Source organism: Eubalaena glacialis, chromosome 16 (genome assembly GCF_028564815.1).
Source record: "Eubalaena glacialis isolate mEubGla1 chromosome 16, mEubGla1.1.hap2.+ XY, whole genome shotgun sequence".
In the NCBI taxonomy this organism is placed as follows: domain Eukaryota; kingdom Metazoa; phylum Chordata; class Mammalia; order Artiodactyla; family Balaenidae; genus Eubalaena; species Eubalaena glacialis.
This window is the reverse complement of record NC_083731.1, coordinates 14182835-14208485: the sequence shown is the minus strand read 5'-3', so window position 1 is coordinate 14208485 and position 25651 is coordinate 14182835. Positions and strand designations below refer to the sequence as shown.

Below are 25651 nucleotides of genomic sequence, written 5' to 3'. Positions count from 1 at the left end.
TATAAGTAATGCTGCAACGAGTATGGGGGCGCAGATAGCTTTTCAAGATAGCGATTCCATTTGCTCGAGATATATACCCAGAAGTAGAATTGCTGTAGCATATTCTAGTTCTATTTTTAACTTTTTGAGGAACCTCTATACTGTTTTCCATAGCAGCTGTACCATTTTACATTCCCACCAACAATGCACTAGGGTTTCTTTTTCTCCACATCCTTACCAATGCTTGTTAACTCTTGTCTTTTTGACATATAGCTATTCTAACAGGTGTGAGGTGGTATCTCACTGTGGTTTTGATTTGCATTTCCCTGACAATTAGCGAGGCTGAGCACCTTTTCATATACCTGGTGGTTATTTGCATGCCTTCTTTAGAAAAATGTTTATTCAGGTCCTTTGCCATTTTTTAATTGAACTGTTTCTTTTCATTTGCTCTTCAGTTGTATGAGTTCCTCATGTATTTTGGATATTAACCCCTTATCATATATATGATTTGCAAATATTTCCTCCAATTCGGTAAGTTGCCTTTTCATTTTGTTGATGGTTTCCTTAGTTATGCAGAGGCTTTTTTAGTTGGATGTAGTCCCACTTGTTTATTTTTGCTTCTATTGCCTTTGCTTTTAGGGTCACACCAAAAACTCACTGCCATGACCAATGTCAAGAAGCTTTTTCCTTATGTTTTCTTCTAGTTTTATGGCTTCAGATTTTATGATTAAGTTATTAATCCATTTTGACTTAATTTTTTTGAGTGGTATATGATAGGGGTCCAGTTTCATTTTTTTCATGTGGCTGTCAGTTTTCCTAACACCGTTTATTGAAGAGACTATCTGTTCCCCACTGAGTATTCTTGGCTCCCTTGTTAAATATTAGTTGATCATATATGCATAGGTTTATTTCTCGGCTCTCTGTTCTGTTCCATTGCTCTATGTATCTGTTTTATGCCAATACCATACTGTCTTAATCACTACAGCTTTGTAATATAGTTTGAAATCAGGACGTGTGATGCCTCCAGCTTTGTTCCTCTTTTTCAATATTGCTTTAAATTTTAAAGCTACTACAATTAAAATAATGTTACATTTGTATAGAATAGATATATTAGAACAGAATAGAGTCTAAAAACATATATGCCTGTATGAAAACTTGGCATATGATGGATTAGTATAAAGAGTTAACTGTCCAATGAATTATGTGGAGACCAATGAATTTCCATATGGAACTAAAATTATGTCTCTACCTCACAGCAAATTCAAATATATCCAGATGAATTAAAGACCAAAACACAAAGAACAGCACTTTAATTCTCACAAGAAAATATAAGAAAATGTCTTTATGGCATCATGAAGGAAACCATTAAAGAAAAGTTGGATAAATTTGAGTACAACTGCAATTAATACTTGCACTAAATGAAATATGACATATTTTTTTTTATTACTAGGAGACCAGAAATACACGGAAGATGTTTGCAGAGTGTAGAAGACCAGTATTCAGAATATGTTTTTAAAAATCTGTAAATGGGGGAGGAAAGCCCCAAAGAATCCAATATAAAAACAGGCAAAAGATATGGATAGGCAATTAAGTATACCTGTAATGCTTTTATTACTTTAAACATTAATATTCATCATGAATATTTTGGGAAATGCAAATTAAAACACTCTTTCCATGTTCAGAATATAGAAGTAAAAAAGCAAAGTCCTTCCTCTAATGGCCATTATATTTTAATGTGTGATGGTGAGAGTTTGGTTGTGTGTGTGTGTGTGTGTGTGTGTGTGTGTGTGGAGGTGTTAAAGAAATAAAATTAGAGATAGCACAGTAATAAGTGCCACGAAGTCATTAAAACAGAATAATGTGATAGAGTGTGACTGCAATGAGAGCTCGGGAGACTGGGGGATAACACAACACATTTGATCTGAAACTTGAATAAGAAAGTAATCAGCCTTTCAAACAAATAGGTTTGAGAGCATTCGCATACCACGCTTAGCACTTTGAACTAATATATACTATCAGTATACCAAGTAAATTAGACTTCCTCATCATAATACATTTTCATTAAAAATAACTATGTTTATGAATCCTAGCAAATATTACGCATGCTATTGTTGTACGGTTTTGTTTTTTATCCAAGTCTTAAATCTATTATTCCAAATATATTATAAAGGAAAGAAATATAAACATGATACTTCCAGAAAAGACACAGAATCTCAATATATTTTTCCACATAAAATTCACATGTGATAGTTGTGTTAATTTAAAAAAATCTTTAAATAACTATTCTAGGGGAAATTATCATGTAAAATCTAGTAAAGAAATTATTATAAAATGTATTTTTTATAGCCAAAATAATCTTGGACAAAACAAACATGTACCTGAACATAATGCCGAAGAACATAAAGAATTTCCCCATTTTGAGCTTTTTCAGACAAAACTGTGTGAAATCTACGAAATGCTCTGGTACCCATTTCTGCATAGAGGATAATCACTGGTAAGTTCTCTTTGTTTGTAGGAAATTTGTGGTCTCCTTTAAACAGATAAGGTCTGGGCCTAAAATGAAAACAAAACACAAACAAGAACTGAAAGTACAGAGCATATGAGAAACATATCATGAAACTTTATAATTTCTACTTATCAAACTTAGAGGAATGTATGTATATGCATTTGTGTGTGTGTCTGTGTATATATATATATATATATATATATATACACACAGACACATACATAAAATCACAGAAAAAGAATTTAGATTTCCTGTGGTGACTTTGTGCACAGAACTTCTAAATGACAGAAAAGACAAAAAATAAATTTGCTTAGCCCAACACTGAATATTAAAAATATTTTATTTTCAATCAATGTTCGCTATCTTTAAAAATAAAATATAAATGGCAACATATTTTTCGATGAAATAAAATTTATATTTTCTTCAATTAGAAGAATATAACCTTTCATTATAGCTCACATTCCCTGAAAATGGGCTTCAAATCTTTAAAAAACAAAATAAAGGTACTATGTCATGCAAAGATTATCAGTTCTTAATATGAATAACAACTCATTAAATCCCGAAGGATAATCAAACAAACAGAGCAGTCCTATGGTCTGGCCCTACCATCATAAACAGACTTTGACATCTTATTTTCCAGGCACTATGCAAGATTCTTTATACATATTAGTAAATTCTATCTTCACAATGAAATTAATATTAGTATTAAAGATAAATGTTTTCAAATGTTGGTAATTGGAAAGGCTGCTAATGCTATTATATAAATCTTGAGGTTGAATATAAAAGAAAAAAATTAGAAGAAATGAAATAGATTTTCCAGAGACAAAGGTAAAGGCTAATATAACATTTGTTCATGAGTCTGTAATGGTGAGTGCCTTCTTATACCCTAAAACACATACCTTTCAAAGTCTGCTTTTTTAATTAATTCAGGAATCACATGGATATATCATAGGTAATAAAAAATTATACTACATGTATGGAGAGTTACTCCGGAAGAGGGAAAACAGCTTTTAAAAATCGACTAGATTACATTTAAAAATAGAAAATTACATTTCTTGAATTGACTAAGATTATATAGGGAAATCATACAAATTATCATGTTAGAAATGGAGTATGAAACATAACCAGCTTTCTGAAGAAAAATTTTGAAATATGTACCAATTTTAAATGCATACACTTATTTACCTTGTGATTCTAGTTCTAGAAATTTATCTAAGATAATATCAAGATAACAGTATAAAGATACATGTACATAAAAAATATATGTACATGGACGTTCAACTAGATATTGTTTATAATAGAGGAAAAATGTAAAATACCTTATATCTATCACAAGGGGTGGGATAATTAAATGTACTTGTTCATTTAATCACAGTATCATTCATTTGATAAATATCTGAGCATCTACTATGCGTCAGGTGGAAAATACAATACTATATAAATGGGTCCTGCTCCACAATGACAAAGCATAGACCTATATTTATATTTATTTATATTCAAGACATGTAGGGATGTATAATTCAGTGGGGGACGGTTCTAAGACATCCTTTATAGTACAATCCCATGTAGATTTTTAAAAAGAAGAATATATCTGCATGTGAATATATGTATTTAAAAAGAAAAAAATGTACCAAACTTAACAGAATTATGGGTCATTTTCCCTTTCTACTTCGTATTTTTTCTGAAGTATTTGAATCTTTTTAATAATGGCCACATATAATTTTTTTAACTTTTAAAATGCAGCTTTTGTAAATCAACTATACTCCAATAAAAATTTTTTTAAAAATGCAGCTTTCCATTTTGGACAAAACAAGGAGGGTAACACAGATCTGAAGTGGCATTTGGAGAGCAGACCTTAGTGCTACATTTCCCAGAATCTCCAATGATATTTTCAAAGACACAGAAAAAAATGAAAACTCTTAATGGAGCTGAAAACTAATAATAACTTTATACTATAATTTGGGAGTAAAACCCAGTAATTATAAAATCTGCGCCATTTAACTTAGAATCATAACTGATGTCTTCCTACTTAAAACATAATACACCTTACCACTTGAAATACAACAATGTACTAGCCAAAAAGAAAGACAGTGTAATTCTTTTTCTCTCTACTTCCTGTTCCATGGTTCAAAGATCCATGGTCTGAATCTGCCCCAAACTTGACAGATATTACACTAAAATGTCATTTATTTATTTGGGAGAAAGTGACAGCAATCGTCACCGTCCTAAATGAGTATAACTTTCTCTCCTCCCCTGCCCCCAACAAGGAAATAAAAGGAGTTTTTTAGGAAATTGGGACAAGAATACCATATAGTAAAGAAAGATAACTTTGATGCCCTAAATGTGTTATGATTAAAAAAAAAGAAAAAAAAAAGTTCCTAACTCAACCAAAGGCAAAATAAGAAATAATATGAATGCAAATGGTAATACATTAGAACAAAAAAAAAGTAGAATAAGTGTATCAGTTATTTCTTTAAAAAATATAAATCTAATCTGGAAAAACTGAAAGAAAATGAAAACTGAAGAAAACTTAGGAATGAGAAACATCTACAGAGAGGGAAAAAATTAAAATGTTCCTATTACTGTGTGTGTGTGTATGTGTGTGTGTGTATGTAAATACATTATTTGCTTAAATGAGAAAAAACAACCACCATGGACCAATGTTGATAGTGTGACATAAACCAAGGATTATGTGCCTAAGGTTCACAAAAAAGAAAAAAAAAAAGATTAACACTGTAAACATACATATACACATATACATACACATACACACATATACCACATATATAACAACTGTGTGTGTGTGTGTGTATATATACATATAAAAGACACTATATATATATCTATGTATACACATTTAGTTTCTGTCAGGTTAGGGAATTGATTTTACCCCGCTTACAAGCTAATAAGTTTGCCTTTTGTTGTTTCATGGATCCTGGCAGAAGACAAACTCTTAGGTCAAAAACAAAGAACTTTACTACTCCCGGCACATAAGCAGCATGAGCATTATTTAGCATGTTTGCAAAAGCTCCCGGTGGCCCCCGCATTCCATTAGGGTGGAAATGGACCCGCAAGAATGCTACACAAGAATGCTTAGCTGTACGCACCACAGCTAAGAAACACTGAGTGTGGGGAGCCCATCGTTCTATAAGAAGCAGTAAACAACCTGCTGTTTGTCCCAGAGGCAGACATTAACTCATCCCTCAAAGTCACTTGCCGCACACAACCCTGAGAAATGGCCTGGGCACAGACCATTCAAGTCCTCACAGTCTTACCATACCCAGAAAGACATTCGGGGCTATGGCAGAGTGCCCCCCAATAATAAGAAAGCAACCTCTATCTCCAATGGAAACATTCTGTGCCTGCTTTCTAGAAATACAAACATTTAATCCCAAAATGGCACGTGTCACTCCAGTTCCAAAACTGTTAAACTTGCACCTAGTAGCTGCAGCATCAACCACCATATGAGGCCTAACCCCAGGCTGCTCAGGAGATGGAAGTGTATATATACATTTGTATCATTAAGATTAAAAGAAGGCTGTCCAGCCCACATGTTTATACATGAATTTGGGGGAGGGAGGAATCCACGCTTAGGAGCTGCCACTGATGGGAGTCAGGCACAAGTCAGGCCCAGGACCGGCCATGTTCACAAAGCATGGAGAGGAATGACAAACCCCACAGCAGGTCAGACTGTCAGCCACAGCTGCTGGCCGACTCAGGCAGACTGTATGGCTATTCTGACAGGCTGCTGTGCTGGATCCAGGATCAAAGAAAACAATTTTTCCCCTTCCCACACCTTCAGAGCCTAAGGTCAGGCGCTAGACTTGCAGTTCCACCTCAGTAGCCATGAAATCAATGTGTCCCATCCCAATACCTACAATTTTACCTATTTTCGAATCATCCTCTATTTATACCCACACTTTTCATCTGGAAGAATCAGGTTCAAGTGAGACAAGAGCATTTTTAAGAAACTTAAGAAGACCCATTATAGGCCCCCAGCTAGGCCCGTGTGGTCACTGTAGAAAGACTTGGTAAGCAGTGGACTCAACCAACTGGTTATCTTCATGATCTAGGACCACATCTTTCCAACAAAACAATCCAGGGGGCTAGACCAAAATTAAAGTTTGAATTCTTCAAGCCCCTTCTGGCTGGGCTACCACATGGAGGCCATACCAACCAGGATGATCTGAGGCTGCTGTTGACCGAAGGAAAGATACACGACACCCAGCAATGGTCACGGTAGAATCCTGAACAAATCCATACAACCTCCTACCTCTTTCATCCTAACCAGTTCACAGGAGGTGGCCAAGAGATGGAACCTTTCCGAGCATGGTCACATCCAGAGATCAAACGGCCTTACTAAAGTCTATGGATCAGAGGGTGAGAGAGGTAGAGTCAAAACCTTTCGAATTAATTTTTGAGGAGGCCATTCTAGTATGCTCAGAAACCAGATGCCTGTGGGTGGTAGAGAATGCGGAATGTTCAGTGAATACTTTTCACTACTGATCTAGTGTTGGTGGCCTCTGTGAAATAAGGTGCATAGCTGTCAGACTATAGATGATCTGGAAAGCCAGAAAAATAATAGTTTAGATTCAAGGGCTACAGTGGTGCGGCCAGAGTTGGCTGATTGGACTTAAGTAGCAAAACCATAACGTAAAGAAGTCTCAACAGGGATGAGGCACCAAAGGTAGCACCAAGAGCAGGGTCAAACATCTGACATAGTCAGTTTGCCAGAAGCAGGTGCTGGCCCAGGGCAATGCGGACGCCTTTACCACAAGACAAAGAAACCATCTCTGGGCAGAAGTCACAGTCAGGTATGCTGTGGTAGATCTTATATCGGAAGCATGTAGTCCTTTATTGTGCTCCTGTCTATAATGGTGCATCTTCCACGCAATGGTGGAGCCAGGTAGCAACGGCAGCAATTTGGATGCTGCAGTCTTGACGTGCAGCTCGACTCCACTCAGACTCATTGGATAATGGGTGTGGACTGTGTGTATCTACAGAAGTAACCCAGACTGTCAGATGGGCAGGTGCGGTTTATTCTCACAGTGCACAGCCCCAGAGTGGTGCCTCTAATCTGGTAGTCTTCAAGTGTCAGACCAGATAGGTAGGCCACTGGCAACAGCCCAGGGGTCAGTATAAATGTAGCGAGTTTCATTAAGGAGTCAGGGATTCGTCAAGGATAAGAGGACTACCTCGAATTCTGCCCACTGAATGGACTGACCACATCTGCTTTTGGTTTTTCACAGCTGTAGCCTGGATGAACTGCAACAGCAGCCCTAAGTCACCACCAGACTGTAACTTAGCTGAGTGTATCAGTAACTTGATCCAGGCATTAAAGGAAACAATTGCGAATTGAGGGCCCCACTGAGTCAGAGATTTTACTTCAGGTAATGGAATGGGGCATTGGGTTTGTCCCAAAGGGGAACTGCTGCCACTTCATCATGTAACCCTAAGATCACACAAGGTTTAAGTAACTCTTGAATATACTATTTCCACTTGACCAGAGAGACTTGCTGACTCCCTACTACCCTGTTAGTCATTGAATCCTAGTTGACCTGTGCCAAAATGTAAACATCAGGTAGTAGAGTCACAAGACTGCCTGAGTCAGGTGTTCAGTTTCAACTAAAGCTCAGCAATTTTAAGTTTCTCTTTTTAAAAACGGGTGTACTTGATGGCTGAGTCAGGCAGGTGGCGTCATTGTACTTGGAAACTGCCTCTCTGGGCATTCAAGCAGCCATTCAGTCTGTAACTAAAGTTGTGATTTCCCCCTTCTCCTCCTGGGATTCTATGTTGAATCTGCTGGACCACCTGGGAGTAGATAGTATATATGTAGTCTCCCAATGAGAGTATCTCGCTTTAGACTTCATGAGCATTCACAGCATTCAAAGTATATACACATACAATATCAATACCAGTTATAGATTTAGATGTGGGAGCCAAAACAATAAAAATAAAAGTACAATGAATTGGTCGAGAGATCATTTTCATTCCCTTTCCCATCATGAGCACCTTCCAAAGCCCACCGATTGAGTTTAGGTGCCTTTTCCTGTAGGAACAAAGATCAAAAATCCTGTGTGAGGGGCTACAGTAGCAGTTATCAGAAGACTGCTATCATCCAGCCAGGAGCACGGGGAGTGCAGAACGGCAGGGGAAAGAGAGCGGAGCAGGAGGAAAGAAATCCAAGTGTAGAGCTTTTGTCTCCCCAACCCAGGGGGCCTTTGTCCTTCCTCTTTCAGAAAGCCATGTGTCTGTCAACATCCCACTCTTGTTTCTAAAACTGTCAAGAACTATAAAAGGTCTAAGGCTTGGCTTTAGCCTACTTACAAAGTAATAGGTTAGGCTTTTGTCATTTCATGGATTCTGGCAGAAGACCTGAGACTCCTGGGTCAAAGAGAAAGGACTTTATTGCTCAAAGCATAGCAAGCCGCATGAGCATCATACTTGCTCCCCAAGTTCCACAAGGCGGGCTGAGGGACAAAATATGGAGCTAAATGGATACTACACAGTGGGTGTACGTTGCAGCTGAGGATCACTGTACTTGGGGAACCACAGCTTTATAACAAGCAGTAAACAAGTTCGTTCTTCTTTCCAGAAGGAAACGTTACCTAGTTCCTCAAGGTTGCTCACTACAAACACAACGCTGAGAAATGGTTCAGGTACAGAGCAGTTCAGGTCTTGCATTTTGTACTGGTCAGACCAGGCGAGAACATGCAAGGACTCACAGCGTCCATGGCAGGCTGCTCTCCCAAACAGCTTGATGTTAACCTTTTTTTAATCTTAATTTTAGATTAAATATCTAAGTATTAAATATTTAACTTTAATATTAGTTTCTCTAAGAAAATTATAACATCAGACATCAGATGTCAGAAAACAGTAACAATAGTAAACTCTAAAAGTTACCAGACTTCCCTGTTGGCGCAGTGGTTAAGAATCCACCTGCCAACACAGGGGAAGCGGGTTCGATTCCTGGCCCGGGAAGATCACAAATGCCGCGGAGCAACTAAGCCCGTGTGCCACAACTACTGAGCCTGTGCTCTAGAGCCTGCAAGCCACAACTACTGAGCCCACGTGCCACAACTACTGAAGCCTGCGTGCCTAGAGCCCGTGCTCCGCAACAAGAGAAGCCACCACACCGCAACAAAGAGTAGCCCCTGCTCGCCGCAACTACAGAAAGCCTGTGCACAGCAACGAACACCCAATGCAACCAAAAATAAATAAATAAATAAAAATAAAATTAAAAATTCAAAAATAAAGTTACCAAAGCTAACTTTAAAAAATGCACTAGGAAAAGAAAAACGCATTAGGGCTGACAATTTCATAGTCTATTAATGCTTTAGAGGAACAGGTAATTGCTATGCTACACCAATTCTTACAGAATAACATGGTTGCCTAATTCACTATATGAAGCTAGAATAACATTAAAAAATGGCATAAATAGTTTAAATAATAGCTAATCTCACTAAAGTAGAAAAATGAATCTCAATAAAGATATAAGCAATCTTACTTCAACAAAAATTAAGATAATCCCACACCATTAACAAATAGTTCTCCCTAGAAATGAAAAGGTGTAATAGTTTAAAATATATTACCATAATACACAGTACGTCCAAAGAGAAAAACTTTGAATTAATCTTAATAGATGAAAAACAACTGATAAAACAAAACAGTTACTTCTGATTTTAAAAACACAGTAAATTATAAAACTTTAAAGTTTTAAAAGAAGGAATGAACAGAAAACGTACTATGTTATCTGCTGAGAGATTCGACATAACAAACATTTAAATTCTTTTAAAATTAACTAATAGGTTTGATATAATTCTAATTAAAACCCAACCAAGGTTTTTTCAGGAGGCAATTTGGTAGGAGAAAAAGGACTCTAATGTTAGTTTGAAAGCATCAACAAGCGCAAAGAGCTAAGAAATTCTGGAGGAAAAAAAAGCAGCAAAGAGGAAACTGTCCTGTGAGATATAGGAATAAATTATAAAGCAATAAATACTAACAACATGGCACTGTTACAAGAAACATAACAGTATAGAAAAAAGTTATAAAATAGACCATAATATAAATATAATGAATATAATAAATGACTAGCTACCTGAGGGGAAAAAGATCTGACTGGATCCTTGCCTTCCTAAGAAAATAAATTATAGATAGTTTAAAAGTTTAAGGTAAAACAAAAACTTTAAGAAAGCTACTGGGAAATATTAGTAAAATCTCTCACTCAGGTTTGGGAAAAACTGTATAAGTATAAAAACATACATACAGGGCTTCCCTGGTGGCGCAGTGGTTAAGAATCTGCCTGCCAATGCCGGGGACACGGGTTCGAGCCCTGGTCTGGGAAGATCCCACATGCCGCGGAGCAACTAAGCCCGTGAGCCACAACTACTGAGCCTGCGCATCTGGAGCCTATGCTCCGCAACGGGAGAGGAGAGGCCGCGACAGTGAGAGGCCCGCGCACTGCGATGAAGAGTGCCCCCGCTTGCCGCAACTAGAGAAAGCCCTCACACAGAAACGAAGACCCAACACAGCCAAAAATAAATAAATAAATTTAAAAAAACAAAAACATACATACATAACGGAAAAATTTGGCTACATAAAAATAAAAGCTTCTCTATATCAAAATTAATATACATATAAATAAATATTAGAAAAAGTTTCCAACAAATAAAAGAAGTTACTGTTTAATATATAAAGAACTCTTTCAAAATTAGAGAAACAACTTTAATACTTCTTAAAGTATAAACAATCAGGCAGTAAAACATATACTGGCAGGCATTACCCTGTAAAACTCACTACTAAATTAATAATCTCCTTCCTACTTCTCATATTCATTTGTATTAAATACTTGGAAGAAGAAAAAGGTTTTGAATAATGCATTATAAAAAAGCAATTCTATACTACTGTTTTTGTTATTAATTTTTTATTCCCAAGGTATACATTCAGTTTATATTTAAAGAGATATAGCTTAGATAAATCCACAGCTTTGTATGTTTACAGGCATACCTCATTTTATTGTGCTTTGCTTTATTGTGCTTCACAGATATTTCATTTTTAACACATTGAAGATTTTTGGCAATGGTGTCAAGCAAGTCTATGGTCACCATTTTTCCAACAGCATTTGCTCACTTCCTGTCTCTGTGTCACATTTTTGTAATTCTTGCAATATTTCACACTCTCCACCAGCAAAAAGATTAAGGCTCACTGAAGGCTCAGATGATGGTTAGCAGTTTTTAGCAATAAAGTATTTTAAAATTAAGGTATACATTTTTTTAGACATAATGCTATTGGGCACTCAACAGACTGCTGTATAGTGTAGACATAACTTTTATATGCACTGGGATACCAAAAATATCGTGTGAATTATTGCAGTATTCACTTTATTGAGGTGGTCTGGAAGTGAACCCACAATATCTTTGAGGTCTGCCTGTATTTGAAAAAACAACTTACGTTACATAAAATATATCTCTCATATATTTTGTAGTATTTTGGTATTCTAAAATCAAAAGCTAATCAAGACAGAATATTGAAAGTACTTATATACTTTAGAGGAGGACTTAGATATATTGAGAGCACATTCTTTAATATACAATGTCTTGGAATATTAAAACTTTTTATTATAAGAAGTTTCTATTTCATCTCTTTTTATAAACCACTTCTTTCACTATAGCCGATCATTAATTTACCTTGAAGTAGCCTTCTTCAGCAGCTTTTTAATCTCACTAACTTTACACGTGTGTTTCTCATGGATAACCACAAATGCATCACAGCCATCTGGTGGAGGCTCTTCAGCTGCAATCTAAGATTTCAAAGATTACACTTAGCTACAGTAGTTGATAATTACAATATCATTTTTAAAACTTACACATTACTTTGATTAAAACAGCTTACCAACTACTATTAAGTTATTGCTCTAATTAAAGTAAAAATACATAGACAGAATCAAACATTTTAACAAAATCAACTGTATAGTAGGAAAACATGCTTTGAAATTGTTGAAAACATCCCATTAAATTAAAATTGTCACTACAGTTCACTTCATTGGTGATTAGTCTTCGTAATTGCCTTATCCCAAATAACTACAAAATTACCTAAAATACTCAATTATATTATAATCAATGGTAACAGTGAAAATATAATCGATGATAGGCTATGGAACCAGGTATTACAAGTTTGGAGATTTTTAGCTAAAGATATTCACATTAAAATAGATGTATGTACATTGCTAGCATGCTTCTTTGTCAAATACAGTTTGGGTATTTTTACATACCTGTTGAAACATCTGAATAGTTGGAGAGTATGCCCTTATAGAGAAAGCAAACTTTAAGAGATTGATATGTAAATTGTCTAAAAACTGTCCAGCTTTCCTCAGGATTAAGTTGTAGTAAGAATAATCTGATTCTACAAAAAGAATTCAAAAGAAAAGGATGTTAGTATTTTATATTCAACACATTGGCACATCTCTCACTGTATAGCTAATTAAATTGATGTCATATTTTAAGTTTGGAATAGAAGATGTTAGAGCAAAAGGGAAAATCAAGATCTCCAGTTTATTATTCATTTTTATCTTCCAGTGAAGTCCAGGCAATCAATACAAGTCGAGATGAAAATAATCTTGCCATTAAAATCTATTTGGAAGATGCCAACATATCAGACCAATTCACTCCAAGGTTGTAGAGTTATAATGCATAGATAAGATATAGGCCCTACTTACAATTTAAGAGGAGACTAAGAATAGCAAAGGACTCTATACCATCTCTAGATCAATTCTCAAACAGTAATTAAAAATTATTTGTATAATTATTTGTTTAATGCCATCCTTCCCATTAAGCTATAAACTGTTAAGGCAAGAATCTTTTCTAGCCTTTCAATTATACCTTTCTACTCTTGGCACACAAAACAGGCATCTAATACATTTCTGGAATTAATATTTAAGAAGTGAATAGACCTCTTCATTCTAGGCCAATAATACTTTCCTAATCCAGTAATTTCAAAGAGTCATCATACGAGAGTAGGTGTGCTCATTCACTTCTACTTTAACAAACTATAGGTGGTTTTCTCAGGAAGTTATGGTGAGTTTCCCCCCAAGAATCAAAAAGTAAGGCAAGACTTGCCTTCAATAGTAAAAGCAACACGAAAGCAATTAGAGAAGAGATGTTATCTTAAAAATGGATCTTAAAAAAGACATAATAGCTATAGGGTCAACAAAACAGTCAAAGTTAATGTAATAATATAACAAAAAAAAAGACTACATCAGTCAAAAGGACATTGGTTTTACAGGAAAACAGAGAAGAGGGTCAACAAAAACAAATGTGAGTAGTGCCTGACCACAGACATCAAAATTTGTCAAGGTCACTATTAAGGCTGTCTCTAATGTAGTAATGGATATAGGATTCAGGGGTTACAGAAAGTAAACCTATGTATTTTTAGGCTTAACTTGCAAGATAATCATGGATGCATTGGACTATTTTAGCTAATGTTTAAAAATAACTAAATCCATGCTTACCAACTAACCTGCTGACAATGATTTTGCCTTTTCAATTTCTTTCACCTTTCACTTGATTTTTTACCTATTGGCATTTAATATACATAAATCACTCTCATCTTTAAAAAAAAAAAAAAGAGCGGCAGCAGTACATGATGAGTCAGGTACTGATTCACCTTATTTGCTTCATAGTCAATCTTGAAAGACTTAACAATACTTACCTCTACTTCCTCAACCTACTGTAGTTTTTATTACTATACCAGTAAAAGTGTTCTCAAAGTCACCACTAATTTTTCTTTTGTTAAAAGCTTAGTATTTATATTACTTGGTTCTTCTTTAGTATTTGATAATGTCTATCACTTAGCACTTCATATTCCCCTGGCTTTCATGACATCACACTTTCTAGGTTTTCACCCACCTCCACTGGTCCTCCCTAGTCTCTATTGCATGTTCTTCCTCTGGTTATCTCTTAAATACTGGTGTTCTTTATTTTCTTCTCATTCTATCTCTTCTCCCTATAACTGCAATTACCTTCTTGATGTTGATAACTCCCAAATTCTACCTTTTAGCTTAGATTTTTTTTTTTTTAACCTAAATCTCTCACTTACATCAGCTTACTGGATATCCTCACTTGGATATTCCACAAGCATTTCAAATGTGACACGTCCAGATGGCAATCTTCCTACCCCAAACCTGGTTCTCAATTGTAAGTAACTGAGTTAGAAATGTCATAGCATTTTCTAAAAATCTTTCCATTAAAATATACGAGCAACTCTACTTGTGTAGAAACCATTAAAATCTTGAAGGACTTTGAGAATGAGATTTTTATATGCTGAGAACATGGAGAAGGGGAAATAAATAGGGGCTCTGGAGTCAGATAAACCTTGCTTGATATTTCTGATTCACCACACAAAACTACAAAGGTTAGCTAATATCATGCCACTTGAATCTTGAGACATCAATAAATATATAACTCTGTGGCAGACCCATACAAAATGATTTAAAAACAGGCAATTCAATGTTTAAAAGGTCTGAATATGCTGGCACATAATGTAAACTGTCCTCACGAAATGGCAGGAAACTAGCACCTGAATTCAAAGAGTTAATGTTCAACTTTTACAATTTTTTTAGGCAAGTAGATCACTGAAATTATTTTTCAGTGGAGAGTATTTACAGGGTCTCATGGAGATTCAACAACCTAGAAAATTACAAGTAACTAAGGATTTTAAATGTTTCGTCTAGGATAATGTCTTGAAAACAAATTCAGTAAAATCTGATAGCTTGTGACATATTTAATTCCTCATATATACCATTTCTTCCTACACCTAACAAGGTCAGCAATGAGGCAGCAATATGCATTTGGCTCTCACCATTATGAACAAGTTCAACAGAATTATAGTTTTGTGTTAGCAATTCTTATTTAATACAATTCATTTTAGGTTCAACCCTGAAACACATACATCTCCTATGCTTAAAGTAGAGTTTAGGTACTCCTGAGCTTATATTCCAACTTGTTGATGACCTGCCACCAGTTTGTCCAGACATGCTGTCTTATTTAGGTATAAAATATGCTGACAAATTTGAGCAACTTAAAGGGTTCAAACTTTATAAGAGTAATTTTCAAGATTGCTTCTCCAATAGAAAATGGCACCAAATAAGGCCATAAAGCATGTACTGAGAACAACAGATTTGGGAAAGGTACACTCAGGATTTTAGGTGAGAGCCAGGAAATCTGGTGTTGGATTTTTTAACTCTCATGAAAACCTGACATATTAATCTAGCTTATTTTTACCTCAAATACCAAAACTAAAATTACCAGGACAAATACAAAACCAACGAACAACAATCACCCATTGCTTTACAAATAGACTCCTAAGTGGTCACAGTTTCTCCACATAGTCTATTCCTGTGGTCTCTTCTGCTCGTCTCCTTTCCCTACGACCTCGTTAAATCCTATCATCCAAAACTCAACTCCAGCATTCACCACTGGAAAGGCTGTCCTGCTCTCTCTGAAATACTGACGGGTGCCTCTTAACGCACTTCCGTGTTATACCTATCCCTCCCTATTAAAGTTCTGATCACCTAATAATACGTGTAGCTGTTCTGCTGTCTCCATCATATTATAAGGTCTGGAGAACACAGATCACATTTATTCATCTTTGTATTCTCAGTATCTAAAGCAGTGCATACTGTCTCTCGTGACTCAAATAATGATTAATGAATAATGAAGCTTTTTAATAAAAGTTTTTTGAAAGAGCAAATTACTTGTTTTTGGAAATATTTCAGTTTAAAATATCATTAAAGGCATGTCTGCTCCCTTTATCTTAAACCTATCTCATAAAATCATAAAACTGTTGAACTTCAAAGCCACTTAAGCCAAACAGGCTCTAGTAAATGAACACTTAAAACATTCAAAACCATTGTTCATCTTACATTTACACTCAGGAATAAAATCATCAACTATTTAATCACCGTAGTAAGAAGTTTTCTCTAAGTTAAAAGGCTAAAGAATCCCCTCTTGAGAGATTCCATGTTAATATCATTTATCCTATTCTCTGTAGAGATAGGAAACTAACCTTTTTCTTTAACCTTTCTTTATAATAATTAGTAATTAACCTTTTAGCCTCTGCCATGAAAACCTAATTTCAGCATCTGATCTTCCTTAAGAAACACATTAATAAACATTAGTTCATTCTAAAAATATATGTATGTATACATAGATATATACTCTCATATATATTTAAAAAAGTAGGAATAACTAAGTCCATTTTCTAAATAATGAAATGAAAGCACACAGGTTACCTAACTCGATAAGAGCAAGTATTAAAAATCTCTCTAAGAGTTCAGGAGTAAATGTATTCTGGCAAAAAAATTTCAGTATTACTAGATGCAAAACTAATACTGATATTTCAAAGAAATCTAGGTAAAAAGAAAACCATAATTCAACAATTTCTATTTCTGCTTGATTATAATGAAATATCCAAACACTGCTAATCATATGAGTTTTTTTAATAACAAAGTATTAGAGCCTTATATTTTTGGAAATGGATGCTTGGAATAGTTTCCATTAAAACATTTTTTCAAATTTAATACTCAGACTTACTAACCCAATTAAGCATTTACACTTAAACTTTACCATTAAAAACAATAAACATATCTAATATAGGCACATAAATATTGATACATATCTTGAAAGTTGAAATATGTACATCACCTACCTGTTTGTTTATAAATTGCTAATTCTTGTACAGTTTCCAAAAACTGCCAAAATTTTTCATTACTTTCTTCTGCCATAAATTCACTATTAAAAAAAATAAAAGTAATCAGTTAATCGATGGAAATAAAAAATGGTTTCAATACTATAAACTATATTTTAGAGCCAAATTACAACTTCTGGTAAAAACAAAAACCTCCTTAAATAAAAGTCACTGATTTCCATTTACTATAATGCAAAAAGAGAACAAATCGATGATTCTTACCTGAGGTATCATTCTTAACTACAAGCATATAATCATGACTGGAAAAGACTACATGAGAAATTACTTTTGGCTTTTCCTCTTTATTAGCTACAGCTAAAAAATGGATAATTTATTTTGTGTCTCCATGTGAAATGTCACTGAGAAGTATAATTTAACGGCAATAAAGAGAGTGTTATATAAAAGTAAAAAGTTAAAAAATAGACTGCTTATTTTTCACAACCAAAACCTGGTTTTATAAACATTTTTTAAAAGTCATATTATCAATTATTTTCATTTAGCTACGTATTTGTGTAGACAATATTTTTATTATTTAAAACAGAAAATATCTTAATCAAAAAATTAACAGAAAATTGGTGTATTGCATTAGGTCTTTGGTCTTGAAGCCCAAAGAAACTTCCATTTATCCACAGAGTATAAGTAATAAAAAAAATAGCCAAAGCAATATAAAGCCTTTTGGAAATAATGAAATAAGTGAAAGATTATTCAGTCCTGTACGAAACAAAGTGCAAGACAACTAAAACAAGTAGATTTAACTATTTAAACCAGAAGAGACACAACCACCAAACAGACAGTACAGACTCTTTGTTATTGCCCACCTTATCTTTCTTTTTAGCCTCAGTAAACCTAAACTAATGCTTAATATAAATGGGAAGTATTGAGGACATCCAGACACATGCAGAGTGATAAATTCTTGTGAGTCTGAGATGGTCACTAAAGGGGGAAAAGGAGGTGAGAAAAACTGATTAATTCATCAACATAAACATGACAGACACAGGAATTTAAAGGAATAAGCAACTTCAAAGCAACTCTTGCTATTAATGGTGTCCAACTCAATGGCATTAAAACAAACAAACAAACAAACAAACAAAAAGGCTAAAAGCAGAGGAAACTATGGGGAACACTAAATAGGATGTGACCTGAAAAGGACAGGGATGGTACAAAACCTTTAGAAAAGTAGAGCGCAACACTTATTCCCTAATTGACTTGACCAAACAACTACTGACATGCTCATTTATTGTGCAATCACAGGTAAAAGACTTCTTCCATATGGCAGAATTTATACATATGAGTAAATATCATCAGATGTCTCAAATCTCATCGTGTGAATTATCTAAACTATGTATGAGTGAGGCCCTGTATGATCCATCCAGAGGCAAACTTCTTCTCCATACGTGGACCTGTAGAACTAAAAAATTATATGCTTCCAAAATGCAATGGTGAGATAGGTGTTCCAAATCCCAAAGATAGACATTCCAATTCCAAAAGGGAGAAAGTAGAAAGTAAAGGAGTCATCAATCCCAAGCAAGTTCAAATTGCAGCAGAAGATTCTGTTAGGTTTTTAAGACTTGAGCATAACTCTCCATGGCTTATTGCTCCACCCTCTGTGCTGCCTGCCATGGCTTTGCCCTCAGTGTCATTCTCCCTTTTTCTTGAAGTGTAGCACACATTTGCAGCCATGTAGTTCTATCAGCCAACTTCCTGCCTATAGAATTTTGGAAGTCTGGCAGGCTTCTCTCATTTCATCCTGTCTCTGTCCCTTTTGATCCAAGCAGGCAGTGTTTCTATTGATGCAACAATCAAAACCCTTGGAGTTCTACGTATCTCACCAGGGTCATGCCATTACACAAGGATCCTCCCCAGATCCTTCTCCTGGATAAGCCCCTCTTTATTCCTGGCATCTGCTGAGAGAGCTGAGTGGATCCACAAGTCACACACCTAATCTATACAACAAAAGATATCCAGCCACACATTTGGCCTTCTTTACAGAGCATGCATTCCCAACACTGAGTTTCCTAATTTTAGCATCCTTTGCAATCTGGATAGGCTGAGAGCCTCCCAAATTACCAAAGGCTGCTTCCTTTTTCCTTAACAGTTCCTTTTTCAATTTCTCTCTTTCCTCTTGCATTTTACAGCAACAAGGAGAAACCAGATGATACTTTGCTTGGAAATCCTTTAACACTTTGCTTGGAAATCCTCTTAACTATCCAAGTTCATCGCTTACATGTTCTGTTTTTCACACAACTGTAGAATCCAATTCAGCCAGATTTCTGCCTATATAACAAGGGTCATCTTTCTTTATTTCCAATAACACATCCCTCAGTTCCTTCTAAGCCCTTGCCAAAAGTGCCTTTAATGTTCATATTTCTACCAACATTTTATTCATAATCATGTAAGTATTCTCTAAGATGACAGAAGCTTTTTTCTATCATGCTCCACGCTTTCTTCTAAGTCCTTAACAGAATCACCTTTAATGTCCATATTTATGCCAACAGTCTCCTCAAGGCAATCTAGGCTTTTTCTACCACGTTTCTCTAAACTCTTCCAGCTCCTGCCAGATTCAACAGGTATTTCTACATTTTTAGGTATTTGTTACAGCAGTATCCCCACTTCAAGGTACAAAATCAAATTAGTTTCCTATTGCTGCTGTAATAAATTATCAAAAATTTGGTGACTTAAAGCAACAGAAACTTACTGTCTCACAGTTCTGGAAAAGTCCAAAATCAAGGTATTGGTAGGGTTACACTCCCTCCAAGGGCTCTAGGGGAGAACCTTTCCTTGCCTCTTCCAGCTTCAGGAGGCTTAAGGTGTTCCTTGGCTTGTGGCTACACCAATCCAATCTCTGTCTCTATTCATACGTCCTCCTCCTCCTCCTTGTATGTGTCTTCTCCTCTTCTGTATCTTATAAGGAAATTGGATTTAGCACACATCCAGATCCATAACAATCTTGTCTCAAGACCCTTAACTTAATTACATCAGCAAAGATCCTTTTTCCAAATAAGGTAACATTCACAGGTTCCAGGGGTTAGGATATGGACATATCTTTTTGGGAGCCACCATTCAACCCACTACAAGTAATGGGGTTGGTACATCAGAGTGTGGCTAGATTGTGAAGGGCCTTAATGAGCATCCTACGGGAGTTCCCGTTCTAAGACTCCTGAGGCAAGCAGAAATTGAAACATTGCAACTATCAGCCTAATACTGGGAGAAGTTAGACTGATTTGGAACTGAGTATGAGATCAGATCCATGCAAGCTATGGGAGAAACTGGGGAAAAGGTAGAGGAAGGGGACATATTTTAAACTAGAATACTTTATTTAATAAAAACTGTTTTATTACATCTGATACCACAGAAGTACAATGGATCATAAGAGACTACTATGAACAATTATACACCAACAAATTGGGCAGCCTAGAAGAAATGAATAAACTCCTAGAAATATACAAACTATCAAGACTGACCCATGAAACAGAAAAATCCAAACAGATTTATTACTAATAAGGAGATTGAGTCAGTAATCAAAAGCTTCCCAACAAATAAAAGTCCAGAACCAGACAGCTTCATTGATGAATTCTACCAAACATTTAAAGTAGAATTAATACCAATCCTCACACTCTTCCAAAAAGAGAAGAGGAAGGAACACTCCCAAACTCATTTTACAAGACCAACATCATCCTGATACCAAAACCAGAAAAGGACACCACAAGAAAATTACAGGTCAATATTCCTGATGAAAATAAATGCAAAAATCCTCAACAAAATATTAACAAACTGAATACAATAATACATTAAAAGGATCATACACCATAATCAAGTTATTCCAGGGATGCAAGGATGGTTCAACACCCACAAATCAATAAATGTGAAACACCACATTAACAAATTAAGGATAAAAATCATATGATCAGCTCAATAGATGCAAAAAAAAAGCATTTGAAAAATTTCAACATCCATTAAGAGTAAAAACTTAAAGTGGGTATAAACGGAATGTACCTCAACATAATAAAGGTCATATACAACAAGCCCACAGCTAAAATCATAGTCAGGCACAAGATCAGGAAAAAGACAAGGATGCCCACTCTCACCACTTTTATCCAGTTTAGTACTTGAAGTCCTAGCCAGAGCAATTAGGCAAGAAAAAGAAATTAAAGGCATCCAAATAAGAAAGGAAGAAACCAAACTGTCACTATTTACAGATGACATGACATTATACATAGAAAACCCTAAAGACTCCACGAAAAAAAACCGTGAGAATATATGAATTCAGTAAAGTTACCGGATACAAAAATCAGTATACAAAAACCTGTTGGGTTTCTATACACTAATAATGAACTACCAGAAAGAGAAATTTAAAAAACAATCCTGTTTACAACTGCATCAAAAAATACCTAGAATAAATTTAACCAAGGCAGTGAAAGACCTGTACACTGAAAACTATAAGACAATGATGAAAGAAATTGAAGACAACACAAATAAATGAAGATAACACAAATAAATGGAAAGATGTTCTATGTCCATGGATTGGAAGAATACTGTTAAAGTCTCCATACAATGCAAAGCAATATCCAGAGTCAACACAACCCCTATCAAAATTCCAATGCCATTTTTCACAGATATAGAACAAACAATCCTAAAATTTGTATGGAACCACAAAGACCCCCAAAATTCAAAATAATCTTTAGAAAAGCTAGAGGCATCATGCTCCTTGACTTCAAACTATATTACAAAGCTATACAATGAAAACAGTATGGTACTGGCACACATAGATCAATGGGACAGAATAGAGAGCCCAGAAACAAATCCACGCATATATGGTCAACTAATTTATGATGAAGGAGCCAAGAATATACAATGGGGAAATTTATGATGAAGGAGCCAAGAATATACAACAGGGAAAGGACAGTCTCTTCAATAAATGGTGTTGGGAAAACCAGATAGCCGTGTGCAAAAGAATGAAACTAGACCACTATCTTACACCATACACAAAAAGTAACTCAAAATAGATTAAAGACTTGAACATAAGACCTGAAACCATAAAACTCCTAGAAGAAAACATAGGCAGTAGCTCCTTGACATCAGTCTTGGTGATGATTTTTTTGTATTTCACACCAAAAACAAAGGCAACAAATGCAAAAATAAACAAGTGGGACTATATCAAACTAAAAAGCCTCTGCACAGCAAAGGAAATCATTAACAAGATGAAAAAGCAACTATTGAATGGGAGAAAATATCTGAACATTATATATCTGATAAGGGGTTAATAATCAAAATATGCAAAGAACTCATACAACTCAATAGGAAAAAAAAAAACACCAAACAATCCAATTAAAAACTGGACAGAATTTGAATAGACATTTTTCTAAAGAAGACATACAAATGCCAACAGGTACATGAAAAGGTGCTCAACATCACTAAACATCAGAAAAATGCAAATCAAAACTACAGTGAGATATCGCCTCACACCTGTTAGAATAATGGCTATTATCAAAAAGACAAGAGATAACAAGTGTTGAAGAGGATGTGGAGAAAAAGGAACCCTTCTGCACTGTTGTGGGGAATATAAACTGGTGGAGCCACTATGGAAAATAGTATGGAGGTTCGTCAAGATTTTTTAAAAACAACCATCACATGATCCAGCAATTCCACTTCTGGGTATTTATGCAAAGGAAGTGAAAACACTATAACTGGAAAAAATGTAAGCACTCCTATGCTCAGTGCAGCATTATTTACAATGGCCAAGATATGGAAACAACCGAAGAATCCACTGAATGATGAATGAATACAGAAAATGTGGTACACACACACGAATATCATTCAGCCGTAAGAAAGGAAATCCTGCTATTTGTGAGAACGTGGACGGACCTGAGGGCATTTTGCTCAGTGAAATAACAGACAGAACAAATACCCTATGAAATCTTAAAACAAACACGACAACAATAAACAAATGAGCTCATATACGAGAACAGATTGGGTGCCAGAAGCAGGAAGGCAGGTGAAATGGGTGAAGGTGGTCAAACAGTACAAATGTTCTGCTACAAAATCAATAGGTCATGGGGATGTAATGTACAGCATGATGACTATAGTTTTACTACTGTACTGTATATTGTAAAGCTGCCAAGAGAGATCTTAAAAGTTCTCATCACAAGAAAAGAAACTTGTTAACTACGTGTGGTGACAGATGTTAACTGGACTTATGTGGTGATAATTTCACAACATGTGAATACATCAGATCATTATGTTGTACACCTGAAACTAATATGCTACATCAATTATAGCTCAATTTAAAAATCTGTTTTAGTATCAATATCTTACATATGTAATGTCACGTGGGGTGACGAAGACTCTTTTTAGAACCAAAAGCTGTTGCTTTGGTGAACTACAAATGCAACCGGCATTAAACCTTCATGCCGGTTAAAACAGGAAAAAACTTTCAAATTTTGTTTAACTACTGGAATACTAAGAGCAAAGTTCAATAGCTCCAAGTTTTGTTTCTCCACAATAAATGAAACCTTATGCACTAACCCCAGTGAATGAGATTCAGAAAGAAGTAATGGCTTTGGGAAGCTGTCTTCTCCACAGGAAGCCTAGGAGCTGACCGAATAATGTTATCATCTTGAAACCAGGTGCTTCAAATACCGGTTCCTAAAAAGGACTGCCTACATCAATTGAAGAGCTTGCATTAAACGCCACAGTCTACCTCCCATTCTTCCTTTCCTCTTTCGTAAAAGCTAAGAAAATCCAAACGAATTAAACAAAGTTTTAAAACCCGTGGGTGAGGCAAAGTACGAAGGCGGGGAAAGGAATTGCAAGTGAGTGCGACGCACAGGGTAGCAGCGGAGGAGGTGATGCTCTGAGGGTCAAAGCACCAGCGGCGGTTCAAGAAGCTGGCTGCCGGCGGGCTAAGAGACGGCGTCCCAGGCGCCGTCGGGGTCCCGGACGCCCGGTGCGTCCCGGCCCCGCCGGGCCCTCCCTCCGCGCGGGCTCGGCAGACGGTCCGGCCCGCACTCACCTGGCCTCCAGCAGCAGCGGGGTCTCCGGCCACTTCGCGGCCAAGTTGGCAGTCACCGCCTTGGACGCGGAGGCGGTCCGCGCGCCGAGCAGCGAGAGCCAGAGCGCGGTGGAGCCCAGGAGCAGCCGCACCACATCGCCAGCCTTCGCCATTGCGCGGAGGAGGAAGCGCGATCCTTTCGGACCCGGCGCCCACAGCCCGCAGCCACTAAGCTACCGCCGCCTCCTCCCGCAGCGCGGCCGCCCACTTCCGGTGGAGGGAGCCCGAGTCCGTTACTCGGACCGGGGCCTGGCTTGGGCCGAGCGCATGCGCCGAGCGCTCTGGCGCCGTCCCGTGAGCCGCCGAGGACTGAGCCCTGAGCCACGTAGGTGCGGGCGGCGCCGGAATGCGGAGCGTGGCTGATGCTCCGGCGGGTCCACAACTGGGACCTCCGGTTCTCGGACAGAGCCTCTGGGGCACGCGGCCAGGAGGCTGAAGTGGGATTTTGGCCGACTAAGGCTGGCTGGAGATGGCGACATCTGGAAGCGAAGGCACGAACCAGCGTGGTTATTAGCCACATTGCACAGGCGGAAAATAAGGCCTATCAAGGTCAAATACCTACCTCGTGGAATTCTCAAATTTTATTGCATATTCGAGTCACCTGGTAGATCTTTTAAAAAGCCCTATGCCGAGACCACACCACGCACCAATTACAGGGGAATATCTGGGGGTGAGATTCAGGCATCAATAGTATTTAGCCCGCCCTTCCCCCCAGGTGCTTCGAGTATGCGAAAACCAGTGACATCACCCGGAGGGCTTGTTAAAACCCAGGATGCTGGGCCTCATCCCGGTGTTTCTGATTAAGTAGGTTTGGTGTGGGGGCTGATAATTTGCATTTCACAGCCATCACGTTCCCAGGTGATGCTGATACTGCTGGCTGGGAACTATGCTTTTAGCCTTTGTCCTCAAAAGTGGTCCACAGACCAGAAGCGTCAGCATCACCGGTGAGCTTATTAGAAATGCAGAATCTCAAGCCCCACCCCAGCCCTATTGACTCCAAGCCCCTAGTTTAACAGGCACCCCACGTGATTTCTGTGCTCGTTAAAGTTTTGAGAAGAGCTGTTTTAGAAGATTACAGGTGAAAATGCGTAGAAAATTGTTTGCGTAGATAGTTGTTTTTGTCATTATCAGCCAAAATGACACAGCTGTGATTGAGTCTCGATTTCAACCAAGGACTGTCTGACCCGAAAACTCATCAGGTTCAAAAACAAAACCTTGGAACAGAGTTAACTGGTTTTCCAGTACATATGACTCATCAACTCAAAATACTCAGTTTTATTTAACTGGGCAGTGGTGAAGCCTCAAGATTCTGGCTGCTAGTCAGGAATGATTCTTTTTCTATTCAGAAGAGAGGAAATTTATTGTAAATATTAAAA

At 36.8% G+C, this 25651-nt stretch overlaps 1 protein-coding gene across 1 annotated transcript in view; it reads right to left on the bottom strand.

The window, feature by feature from the left end:
- UGGT2 (UDP-glucose glycoprotein glucosyltransferase 2) overlaps positions 1 to 24470 on the bottom strand; it is a 172103-nt gene extending 147633 nt beyond the window's left edge. The window contains exons 1-5 of the mRNA XM_061170577.1: positions 24237 to 24470; positions 17189 to 17271; positions 12756 to 12886; positions 12172 to 12284; positions 2358 to 2532 (exon numbers count right to left, since the gene is read on the bottom strand). Of these exons, the coding sequence (XP_061026560.1) occupies positions 2358 to 2532; positions 12172 to 12284; positions 12756 to 12886; positions 17189 to 17271; positions 24237 to 24388 (654 nt within the window). The 5' untranslated portion in view covers positions 24389 to 24470. The remainder of the gene's footprint in view (positions 1 to 2357; positions 2533 to 12171; positions 12285 to 12755; positions 12887 to 17188; positions 17272 to 24236) is intronic.
- Between the last annotated feature and the right edge of the window lie 1181 nt (positions 24471 to 25651).